We start from the raw sequence: 12,935 nt of genomic DNA, 5'->3' as shown, positions 1-12,935 counted from the left end.
TTTTGTTTTTTGTTTGTTTGTTTGTTTGTTTTTTAATGAGGTCAAACCTACAAATATAGGTAGGAGAGTCTCTGAAGTATTTGGAGCCTCTTAACCACTGTCAGCGTGGACCACTTCTTCCACAACTGTGAAAGTATGTTTGCCAAGTTTGTGAAGAAGATTTGCCTGCTGCTGTAGTTACCAGGGAGCAAGATGCCAGTCTTGTTTTTATATGTACAGCATGTCTACTAATAAAATACATTGGCTCATATAGTAACACCTTACAGCACAGGTAAGCATGCGATCACTTCAGTTTTTTAATAGTTGTGACCTTGTTTTTTTCTGTTTATTTTTTCTCTCTCTCTCTCTCATTAATTTTTGAATGGTCACTTGAACTGAGTCTCCCAAAGTTCATACGCAGGTTTTGGGTTATGCAAATAAATGACTTACCTTCATTTTCCAGCTTCATCTGTCTGCATTTTCCTTTTTACATTGAGTCTTACAATCATTGTGCCTATTAAACAAAAGTATGATCTCTATAATATAGCTGTCTATCTTACTTCCTCAAAGCCTGACAATTTAATACACTTCGTAGATCGCCTTGACGTGGCTTGTAAGAGCAGAGCCGACACAACTTAACACAGACCAAAAAAAGAAAAAAATGGCAAGAATTATTGATCTGCTTTGAAGTAAAATCTTAGTCAGAATTTGTTGGAGTAAAACTAAAACTTTAAAGAAAGTGATGTTGCTTCATATTTGAAATACTAATAGTCACTCTTTAAGCTTTGCACAGATAATGAATCATCAAAATATTCAATAGTTTCCTGGCAAAAAAGAGAAAGTCAATGAAAATCAATAACAGATCTGCAATTGCTTTTAACTTTGAAGTTCAGTTTATGCACACTGTTCTCGCCCTAGCTCACTAATGTTTGAAAGAGGCATTCATAGAAGAAAAGTCTGGTTATGGTGCAAGCGCAGTTGGTGTTTTTTCAATGTAACAACAATCCAATGTGTAGTCTCTCTTACTGCTTCGTGGTGGTCTCTGAGGTGAACCATGCAGGTCCATGGGAGCACATCACAGGCTTTTTAGGCAGAGAGTTGGCAAAGCCAGAGTGATGTCCTCACTCCAAGTGAAGTTAACCCTTCTCTGATGAGGATTAAGAGGCTTGCGCCGCACCCCTCTTCTTAAAGAATCCACATCAGGAAAGAATTTATCTAATATATTGTTTCATTTCGTTTAGTCCATATATGTGAACATGAACAATTCTCTTCCAAAACTTGAAACTCGAATACCACAGCATCAGTCTGAGATGCCATGAAGAGACAAATTCTTTTGAATTGACAGAATTGGGAAATCTGAGGAGCTGGAGCTTTTACTCCAAAAGGAGGTTAATGGAATTTTAATAGAAAGTCCATATGCTCATAAAGTCATGGTGAATACTGTTAACTGTGCCAACAATTTTAGTCTGCTCTGATTGATGGAGCCATGCCAGGGTTGGTGTCTTCATCCTATCATCAAGACAGGCCCTCTTTGGTAGATTTGGGAGAGAGTTATTGATGTTCACAAATCTGGACTGAACTGTCTTTTTTTCAGTGTGGATTGTCATTTTACCCCTCTCCCGACAGGCCAAGGGAGATACTGATACTAATCCCTAAGTAGTATCAATGGGGACAACTTCACCCCACTCCTCTCAGCTTTCAGGCTGTAAGTCTTTCTTCCTGCCTTTCCTCCAATGAGAAACACCACAGTCTGTAAAATAAATGAGAAGAGAAATTCCATTTAACATTTGCACTGAGTTTCTGATTGATTAACACCTATAAATATTGTTCAGTGTATCTCACCACATTTTTTACTGTCACATTATGAATGTGGATCCCTTCTCTGGGACCATATGGATATACAGAATGAGCCGTGAGGCCAGAGCTCCTCAACTTAAACACAACTTGACTCTCAGATTTCACATACAAAGTAGTTGCAGCTGTAGTTGTTAAAACGCATTATATTGATAGTATACGTATATCAGATTGTCACTGAACCACAGAGACTTGGACCACTGTAGCAGAATTTTAAACAGTCTAGCTAATTTCTTAACCCCAAACAGGCTTCCTGAAACAGTGGGGCGTCTGATTTATCACATGAGCAACTTTACATTTGTAAGTAAGGTGTATTTTGGCCATTCCAAATATACGCAGAATTAAGTGCAGAATAAAGGTTATTATGTATACATGAAATCTATATTTTTCAGCGGGATGCAGCAGAATACTTGGGAAATCCACTTATTCGCTGTCTTGCCAAGAAATAGATGAGAAGGCTGTGACAACCCTCATGTGTGTTTGTTAAATATGAAGCTGCTAAACAGCTATCTATGCTACCTATGTCCCCCTTTTTCCAGTCTCTGTGCTAAGCTAAGCTATTGAGCTGCTGGCTCTAGTTTCATATTTGATGTAAATGTATTGCTTGCAACTTCGTTTTTTATTTTTTACAAAACATATATTGATTTGTGTTGTTTAACAGCTAATCTAGAGTTATGGTAGATGGTTTATACAGGGGCTCTGGACTGTTCCACGTGATACCAGCCCCCCTCATCCACACTTAATGGCAAAACAAACTCACAGTGGATGTTATGAGTAGGGTAAGCTGAAATAGCAGGAGACCACAGTGACTTACAACATCACATGCTGAGCCTCTGGTCTTATTTCTCCCGCTCTATCCTGGCGCAGTCACTGGCTTACCTAACAGATTTCCTCTGCATTGTTTATTGGTATGAATTCCTATTGTAGCTTATAAAAGAAAAGAGGAACGTTTTCACGACCATCTTATAAAGACAGTTTCGTTTGATACTCAAAAGATTGTGAGATTTTGGTCAGACTATCACTTTAATATGCACGTGAGACATAACAACGTTGCAGTGTTTGCTCGAGGAATGCAGTGACAGTGCGTATTCCAGATGTGAGGGCCTCAGACAGCACAAATTACATCCTGTTGCATTCAGAAAATGACGGATTACCCTGCATATGAACATATGGCAAGGGCATAATTACAGCACATACCGACATTGGTGAAAGTTCGGGCTTACTTATGGCAAACATACAGCTTTCCCCATCTGTGCAACAGCAGTCTTTATTGATATGCTGTCAGTGAAGCTTACTTCAACCGTTTTCCATGTGCTGCTCTTGTTTTTATTTTATTTTAGGCGGATTTCCAGCAGAACCTAATGGTACTTCAATCAAGCACTTGTAGGGTGTTGGGTTTATGGCTCTTCCCAGAGCTGTAAAATACTTGTGTTTAGCTATCCACTCACATTGGTGATGATGATGACTACCCCTGTTGGCTGTGCATGTCCTCAAGAAAGCCACAGTACATGGCCAGTAGGGGCAGTGTATTAGGATGTGAAGTGAGGTCAGTAGCAGACTCAGGACACTGAAAGCAACAGTGGAGAGATCTGCAGAGAAACTAATAGAGCTTTTCCTGCCAAGATCTCAACATCAGAGTTACTGATCCCGACACTGTAAATGGCAAATAGTCATTTTTACACTTCAGCTTTTGAACAGATTAAACAAACAAGACACGGTGTGTTAATTTGCAAGCTTTAAAAGTGCTGTTGGGAAGATTTTGTTACCTTCGGACAAAGCGGGGCTAGCTGTTCCCCCCTATTTCCAGTCTTTGTGTTAAGCTAAGTTAACTGGCTGCAGCTGACTGACCCAATACTGAACCGACTGATGCAAGAGTGATATCAATCTTCTCATCAGACTCCCAGCAAGAAAGTGAACATGCATATTTCCCAAAATTCCTAAAAATATTATGTTAACAGGTGCATGTGAATGTCTGAGTCATTAAAGGTGGCTTTGGATCCTGACACCATTGATCATAATATCCTATTGGATAGATTGGAACATGTTATTGGGATTAAAGGAACAGCACTAGGCTGGTTTAAATCATATCTATCAGATAGATACCAGTTTGTTCATGTTAATGATGATCCCTCCATATATACCAGAGTAAGTCATGGAGTTCCACAGGGTTCTGTGCTTGGACCGATACTGTTCACCTTATACATGCTTCCCCTAGGCAATATTATCAGGAAGCATGGAATAAATTTCCATTGCTATGCGGATGATACCCAGCTATATTTATCTATGAAACCAGACGAAACAGATCAGTTAACCATACTTCAGGCATGTCTTAAAGACATAAAGGCCTGGATGACCTGTAACTTTCTTCTTCTGAATTCAGACAAAACTGAGGTTATTTTGTTTGGTCCCAAACACCTCAGAAACAGTTTATCTAATCATATAGTTACTCTGGATGGCATTAATTTAGCCTCCAGTACGACTGTGAGGAACCTTGGAGTTATTTTTGATCAGGATCTGTCCTTTAACTCACATATAAAACAAGTCTCTAGGACCGCCTTCTTTCACCTGCGCAATATCAGTAAGATTAGGAACATTCTGTCGCAGAGTGATGCTGAAAAATTAGTCCATGCTTTTGTTACTTCTAGGCTGGACTACTGTAATTCCCTATTATCAGGATGTCCAGTTAACTCTCTAAAAAGCATCCAGCTGATCCAAAATGCTGCAGCGAGAGTACTGACTGGAATTAGCAAGAGAGATCACATTACTCCTGTACTAACTTCTCTTCATTGGCTTCCTGTAAAATCCAGAATTGATTTTAAAATCCTTCTCCTTACATATAAGGCCCTCAATGGCCAGGCTCCTTCATATCTCAAAGAGCTGATAGTACCATATCATCCTAACAGATTGCTTCGTTCCCAGAATGCAGGTTTGCTTATGGTTCCCAAAATCTCTAAAAGTAGAATGGGAGGCCGAGCCTTTAGCTATCAGGCCCCTCTCCTATGGAACCAACTGCCAGTTTGGGTTCGGGAAGCAGACACCCTCTCTAATTTTAAAACGAAGCTTAAAACCTTCTTGTTTGATAAAGCTTATAATTAGTTGTAGTTACAGTCCTAGTTATTTATTAAACTTATAGTTAGTCACAATTATCTCTATAGACACTGTTACAGTTAAGGATATAGCCCTTAGTAGGGCTGGCTCAGGCAACTGAATCATCCCCTAGTTATGCTGCTATAGGCCTAGGCTGCTGGGGGACATCCCATGATTTACTGCGCACTTCTTCTTCTTTCTCTTTCTCTCCTCAGACCCACTCTCAAATTTATTAGCCTTTATTACATGTCATTAACTCTGTGTCCTCTCTGTCCCGTAGTCCTGTGCTTGTTTCTCTCTGGTCTCTCTTTCTCTGTACCTTTCTGCAGGTACCTCTGGCTCCGGAGCTGCTTGTCCTATGGTCCTGGCTCCACCCACCTGCTGCTGTTTATTGTTTACAATGATCTATTTCTAACATGTTTAATGTTCCGTTCTGCTACAGATAAATATTTGATTAATATTCTTTGCAAACTGTAATGTAAATAATTACCAGTCATGACAGCTTTTTGCCTCCGTGCTCTGTTTCATAATTCTAATCTGCTGAGCACACATTATCAAATAACTGTTCACTAACTGTAATGTAAATACTGACCCACATTGTCTGTATTATGCTGCATGTCTTTCTCCCCCTCTCCTCCATTCCTAGCTGTCCTATCTTCCTCCTTTTCCTCCTTTCACCCAGCCCGGCCATCGGCAGGAGGGTCCCCCATCTGAGCCAGGTTCTGCTCAAGGTTTCTTCCTGTTAAAAGGGAGTTTTCCTTGCCACTGTCGCCTTAAGTGCTTGCTCTGGGGTCAGGCTCTGGGTCTCTGTAAAGCGCTTTGAGACAATTTTGATTGTGGAAGGCGCTATATAAATAAAATTGAATTGAATTGAATTGAAAAATTGACTGCCTAATGAAATCCTTCTTGCAGGGATCTAACGGGCTGTTTTAATGTCCACATGCAACACAAATCAAAGCAGCTCTGTTTTCTTGATGAATGAAGTCACATGTGTTCAATCACCATATGTTAGGGCCTCTCTCGAACAGGAAACACTGATCATGATCACATTCGGACCGTGGGGGAATATCATACTGTGTATGACCAGGCTAGCATTAGCAGGTACCTACACTACCTCATTATTCTGGTTTCTAAATAAGAAACATATCGCATTTCATAAGATTTAGTCATGACCTGTCAAATTAAATAGAGCAAAATCCAGGAGAACTGGGGGTGTCTCAGAGTGGAAGGCCAGAGCTCTTAAACCACAACTGCTGTTAGACCCACTGGGAGGGATATGTTTTTATTTAGGGGATCCTTATAATGTATGAGGCAGGTTTTTAGGTGAATAATGTACCAAGGCTTTTTACAGTCAAGTTTCTTCAAGTTTTTACCTCCAGTGCACTATTCTACAACTACTAAACTACTAGACAAATGTCCTTTGTATGAAGTGTGTGAAATTTTGTTAACTCCATTTTAGTCTAGTCTAGTCCATTCTAGTCAACTCTAGAGCTATGATGAAAATAAATTGTCCAAATGCTGTGGCAAAGACTCCAGCATGAATCAGTACATGAAAGGCTTGGCTGTGTAAGGGAGCACACTTAAGAAAAAAAAAAATGGATGTCCTGACTGTCAACAAAAAAACATTTTAGTTGGTTCCTGATTGTCAAAAGTACACGTGATGTGGGAAAAAAAGAGTACATCCACCTGTTTGAGTTTCACAAAATGTTTACCCCTATTTTAGACAGATCTTGGACTCAGAGTCTTGGACTTGGGCTGGCCGACAAATGCCGATGGAGCCCTTGATATCAGGACTCCGACACTGGGATGTCCTGCCTGGGGCGTTTTTACTAGATAATCTCTCTCATCTTAGCTAAATAAATCCATTAGACAAGTTTACTGCTAAGCAGCGGCAACAGTGGCCTCTGCTGGCACATTAAATTCTGATGGGCTGCAAGCGTCAGTGATTAAGAGTACTGGAAGGAGGAGGTGGGGTTGGGGTGGCCGGGGGGGGGAGGGGTTGATTACATATATATATAACTGTATATACGCCGAGGCCAGTGCTGGAACACTGTCAATTCACGCTGTTACAAAACACTGTCAAAGTGACAGGCACACAGACAGGGCCAGAGAAGGGACACATGGGCCCTGATAAAACTTCATGGATTTTCTGATGGTCCACCGGCCCACTGATGTGCCCAATGGCCAGTACACCACTGAGGTAATCACTTCGCCTCTGCCATGATGTCCATACTGAGAATAGCCATCTAGCTTCTTCTTATTGCTAGCTGAAGACCGTGCCCATTCAATCCAAGTTCCATAGTGCAAGAACAGGCAAGTGGAAATTACAGAGGCACCGTTGTCCCTCTTACATACTGTTGCTCTAAATTGTTTTTCCCTCACAGCTGTGCTATGTGCTTGCTAGTCTCTGCTATCCTATCACTGTCACAAAAATTATTTTTATTTCTAGCTGTTACCCAGAGTGTCACTGGAGGTTTAACTATTCCTCTGTTATACTCACAGTCCTGCTGTGTCCCTGTGCTGGCAAAGCAGTTGCTGAAGAGGCAGTACATGGTGTGGCAGAAGTTGTCTAGGAGGGATTTTGGAGAAGCAAATCGCCAGCTGGACTCTGGCACTCTGTCAGGCTCTTCTGTTAAACTATCCCACATGTCCTGGATAGTCTCTGGAAGCTCCTGCTGCAATACCTGAACACACATGAAAACACACACGCACACACCCACACACACGAGTGAAAGAGAGCCAGATGGGCAATCTGTAAGCAGGTAAATGAATATGGATCCATAAAGTACTTTGCATCTAAAAAAAAAAGGCAGCATAGCAAGTAAGTCAACTTTTGACACTGTGTGTCATATAATCCAGGTCATGTTTATGGCTGTTGTGAAAGGTCAATACACGCAAGAAACACGCAGTACATGACCTCAAAAAAAAAAAAAAAAGAGTGACCAAAAACGCAGGACTCTCCCCTAGTTTCCTTTATATATTTCCATGTAGATATAACCAACAGATGCTTTTAATTGCTTTTAATTCATAACATGGCTAAGTCCAGGCTGAACTTTTCACTCCTGTAGCTTCAGTCCGTCAGTCGTCACACCTTATATCCACGCAGCAGACCCAGGACCACAATGAAATGACGTGAAGTAACAAAAATGTTGGCGATTTAGGTGTTGTTACTTTAGTTAAGTTTGCTTTCCCTTTTTGGTCACACAATTGCCTTAATTATCAATATGGTGACAACAATGTGTGTCCAGCTGTTAAAGTACAGAGCAGTCCCTGTCCAACAGTCACTGTGGACTCCGTAAGTAAAGGCAATCATGAAGTGTGTTCACAGTTTCTCTTATCTGTAACTGGTCACAAGTCCTTAATTGGTAAAAAATTGCTCTCAGAAGTTTTAAATAATTGGACTTAAAAGGAAATTCTTGAACAAAAACATTTAGCGTCAATGTTATCATAGTGATAAGATAAAATACTTATGTAAATGAGGCCCCAGGATTCTGTAGGAGAGTCAGGGAGACAGACTACAGCACCTAAAGAGCTGGGGTAGATAAAACTGGGGTAAACAGCAGGGACCCTGTGATTGTCAGGTCCCTGTAATACAAGAGATGCCAGTGGCACAAGTCCCAGAGATGTATCTCTCAACTTGGCAAATTATTTAGAAAAGATGATGATCAGACACAAGAAGGGACAAAGTAGATAAGGATCAAATGTAAGACATCTTATCTGGCTGTGATCAGTCCAGACTTAGTGTCTGCTGACATTAAACTCAAGGCCCCAAGGGACTGTGTGATGATGCCTGATAGGACATCTGTATGTAAATGTCCAATCGTCCATGTCTGGCATTTAGAAACCGGTCCTGAAAGTATTTTTATCACTGCTACCTCTGGCTCAACAGGGTCTGACGCAGAGTTCAAAGAGGGCTCAGTCAAACTGAAGAACACGACTAGAACATTTGATTTTTAGATCAAATACCATCGAAAATGAGTCACAATCAGAGAAAAACCAGCATCCCAGTAAACTACTCATTAACCTGTGAGTGATCAGCGATCTTGCCAAATTCACCTTCACTGAACTTTTTCTTTTTTGGATCATAAATAGAAGCTGTGCTGAATTTTCTAATGATAAAGGCATCCAATGAATCAATGTGACATCTGTCTCATTCCAAATATCCCCTGACCCTTACAGTCTGAGGGAAATTCACTTATTTAATTGCTTCATTTGAAGAGGAACTGAATACAAGTGTGGTACAGATACGTGACCTCTGCCTTACCTCAGCAGGATGCGAGTGTACAAAGACTCCCTCAAGATCCCTGAAGCGTCTTTCCAACTCAGCGGTATAGGGACGCGAAGGATGTCTCTCTGGCATCACCCGGATGATCTGAAATTTCAGTTTGTGTTTAGGTTAAAAACATTGTTTTTGCACGCTGTAACAGAAACTTTAATCATTTAGCCTACCAGCTAGAGCCACTAATCACCCCCACCAGCCTCGTAGAAGCTGTTTCCCACAACAGCGAAACAGCCAGGCTCTCATGACAGAAAGCAACAACACTAATGTCAAATCTGAAAGCGTGCAGGGCCAAGCTCTCACATTGAGAGCCCAGTATGTAAAAGTGGGCCTTGTTTTCAGGCTAACATAGTTACCTTACTGAACTCTTGTCACTCACAAACAGAGGTTCTTATCCAAGCACAGCTTCTTTTCCAAAGTTTCATTTATAGAACATATTGGTGGGAGCAACAACAACATGTAATGAATTATGAATCCAACTTATTTCTTTTGTTGATTCCGTCCAGTTGGTAGGTCATCAAACCAGACTGAGACTGCGGGGGACGAACTGTGCGACTCCGAACACCAGTCAGTGTTAGGTTAAGTGATCATTAAGTGTGGTTTAAGGGTGTTGACATTTTTCAGAACTGGTGGTTATTTGCAATCAGTGCCTACTTACTGCACAGGATTAAAGGGGCCCAGGCCCTGAGGTTTCAGAGGGCTCAGCATAAGGGAGAGAGCTGCAGGGGTGGTGTGGGGGTGGTGTGGGGGGGGTGGGGGGCACATGTCACTGGCTTTGTCAGCAGCTCAGATAAGCAGCACGTGATTCTTTAGTTTCTTACCAGAAGGCAAAAAGAGGGGGGGCAGGTACAACCTGCAAATTGTGGGATTTTGGGACAGTCTCAAGTCAGCTCTGGCAACAAATCTCTCAGATAACACCACACACACACACACACACACACACACACACACACACACACACACACACACACACACACACACACACACACACACACACACACACACACACACACACACACTCTCTCTCACTGCTTTGTTAAAGGGCTCATCTGTAAATTTTGCAAATTTTTCGCCATCATTACTGAAGACACTTGCATTTACATGACTAGTTAAACATTTTCACTCCTACATGCAACAATAAAATGACATTAATAAATGCAGTACACATACATTTTTCTAAATAAAAAATACTGGTGTGTCTTAAATCAAGTTGACCCACGCACCCATACTCTCTTATGATACATCCAGCTTCAGCACAAAGCATGCTCTGTGTGAACAGTGAATAACTGCTCGACAAACTTCAGCTGTAAGAGTTTTATGACCATCAGTCAAATTAAGTAATCTTTTTATAGCAGTTCTCAACACATTTTGTGTTGCCCACAATAATGACACACAAAGGACAAAATGTCAGTTTGTCAGCTCCATTTTTTCCACAACATTAGGTATTTAAATTTATGAGGTATTTACTAAAAACTGAATGAGTACTGACTGTTCTAAATGCGTCCTTTTACATGTGAAATTGTAGGTTTTCAATGTGGTTAGGACAAAGAGGCATGTCCTTAGTAGTTTTAAAATGGTTCTTAGCTCAAAAGTCCAATCCATTTTTTAAATTTTATTTGATTTCATTTTATTTTATTCATTAGATTAATTTTATTTTTTAGGTACCTTTTTTAACACTCCTTGGTTGACCTGGAACCACAGCCTCTGGAGAACCAGCTCATCCAATCCCTCCACCTTTAACTTCTGATAAGTTGAGTAGAAGAGAGGAGAGAAGAGGAGAAAAAAAATGTCAAGAAGCAAAGCATGATGACTACATTTTATCAGCCTGCACACACCACACAGCACTGTGCTGTAAACACAGAGTATAGCTGCAAATATTGGAGGTTCAGGTGTTGTTGGAGGTGTATTGGTCAGATGTAGCCAGGCTGACTGATGGAATAAAGTCTGGTGGAATAAAGACTTGAAGTCTGGCCTTGTGAGACTAGTCATGCATATGAAATTCACCATCTGAGGAATCTCCTCCATCCTGGCTTCTGACAGGAAAAGGAAGAGAATCAATAAATCATGCTTTACTCAAAGAGAGTGGAGAGTGTGCCATGGTTTTTACCATTCTGCTGATGTTTGACAATTTAAAGACTTCCTTCTGATGAATCTTGATGGTGTAGTTGATGGGGAAGTTGTGCTTCTGTAACACAGAAGAAAAAGAAAGGAGAGACAAATTAGCGTATGAATTTCATACCTCAAATGCTTCCTCAGAACCATTAAAAGGCCATGTCTGCTTTTTACATCTTTCAAAATGTGGTTATGACATTTAATATCAAACCTGGAACATGGGAACAGAGTCTTTCAGCAGTTCAGTAAGACATAAGGCAGCCATAAATGTCATGTTCTATTAGCGATTAAGTCCCCATGTGGGCCATTCAGTGGAGAAAAGAATAATTGTATTAGTAGTGGTGCTCACGTATTTATGATCATGCACGTGCAAGTGGCACACATGGACTAATAAGACACCAAAAACACTGTTTTAGTGTTGAAACAATATGTCAGTATGCAACATAACTCAGTGCACATAACATAACATTACATTACAAACAAAGACATTTCTCTTCAGGTTCCAGGTGCTGACACCCAGGCAGGCTGGTGCGATGAAGGAACTGTAACAGAGAACTTGAGTCTACAGCATGGGTAGGACAAGGGGAAACACACAAAGACATCAGCAAACAATCAGGCAGCTGACTGGGGGAAAAGGGCTGGTATAAATACTGGGGAACAGATGAGGGAAATGAGGAACAGGTGTGTAGGTAGTCGGGGAAGTTACAGGGATTGGAAATTTGAACAGGTGGAGCTGGAAATCTGGTGGGAAGGTGGAATATGACAGGAGGCCAATAAACCTGGTCAAGACATCAGGACCACTGACTTCACTGTACAGTTGTCTCCACTGTCACTGATGTGTGTTAGCAAACATGCCATCATTCTCTCACCATGTACCGCCGCCTGTGGCTGAGGCTGTCGTTGAGCGTCCTCAAAGGTGTGCACATGCTGGCTGGCGTCGAGGCCGTCGGGACAGGTGTCAACAGAACCAGGCCTACAGAAACAGGAGCAACAGAGCATGAGATTAACTGCACAGTCATTTCTGTTTGATCTTTATGATCATTTCGAGTTGAAGTAAAGCCAGCACACAAAAAATCTGTCCATGGTAACTCTTAGTTACGATTGTTGGTAAAAGGTCTCCCATGGATCAAAAAGTTGTCAATATACAAAAAAAAAACAAACAAACAAAACACTCTTGGTTATCTGACATCAACCTCTACACTGACCATGATATTGTTCTCTACACAGTTAATATGACCCAGACATCTGCGCTAAATATCATGACATGACAGTCAAGATATTTCATATTTCATTCATAACTGAAATATTACAGTAACAGCAGTTGTAATCATGGACCGTTATACAGACAATTTTACTGTTTCTATCAGTTCAAATGACACCCTGTATCCTGAGAGCTTTGAATTGAATAGGGAAAAAGTTCAGATCAATTCCATCCCTGGAAGACAAAAATCCTGTTTGGACAAGATACAGTTTGAGGGTAATTGTTTCCAGAGTGTCTCTGTCATTTAATCCAGTCTAAGCAGCCTTGTCATTATTTTGTCAGTAAAGGTCAGTAAATATGTTTTTACCTTCACAGCAACCAGCTTACAGTTGTCTGGTCAAGCAATTAATCAATCAAGCAAGG

At 40.9% G+C, this 12,935-nt stretch overlaps 1 protein-coding gene across 2 annotated transcripts in view; it reads right to left on the bottom strand.

Moving 5' to 3' along the window:
• The window catches only part of il34 (interleukin 34), a 30,855-nt gene continuing 17,920 nt past the window's right edge, over positions 1-12,935 (bottom strand). For both annotated transcript variants that reach the window (XM_041038185.1, XM_041038186.1), the window contains exons 3-8: positions 12,181-12,284; positions 11,307-11,384; positions 10,865-10,942; positions 9,185-9,292; positions 7,421-7,604; positions 1-1,729 (exon numbers count right to left, since the gene is read on the bottom strand). In XM_041038185.1, coding sequence (XP_040894119.1) covers positions 1,671-1,729; positions 7,421-7,604; positions 9,185-9,292; positions 10,865-10,942; positions 11,307-11,384; positions 12,181-12,284 — 611 coding nt within the window. In that variant the 3' untranslated portion in view covers positions 1-1,670. The remainder of the gene's footprint in view (positions 1,730-7,420; positions 7,605-9,184; positions 9,293-10,864; positions 10,943-11,306; positions 11,385-12,180; positions 12,285-12,935) is intronic.

This window comes from Toxotes jaculatrix, chromosome 5, assembly GCF_017976425.1.
Source record: "Toxotes jaculatrix isolate fToxJac2 chromosome 5, fToxJac2.pri, whole genome shotgun sequence".
In the NCBI taxonomy this organism is placed as follows: Eukaryota; Metazoa; Chordata; class Actinopteri; family Toxotidae; genus Toxotes; species Toxotes jaculatrix.
The sequence above is the reverse complement of the archived record's forward strand: the minus strand, read 5'-3'. Positions and strand labels throughout refer to the sequence as shown.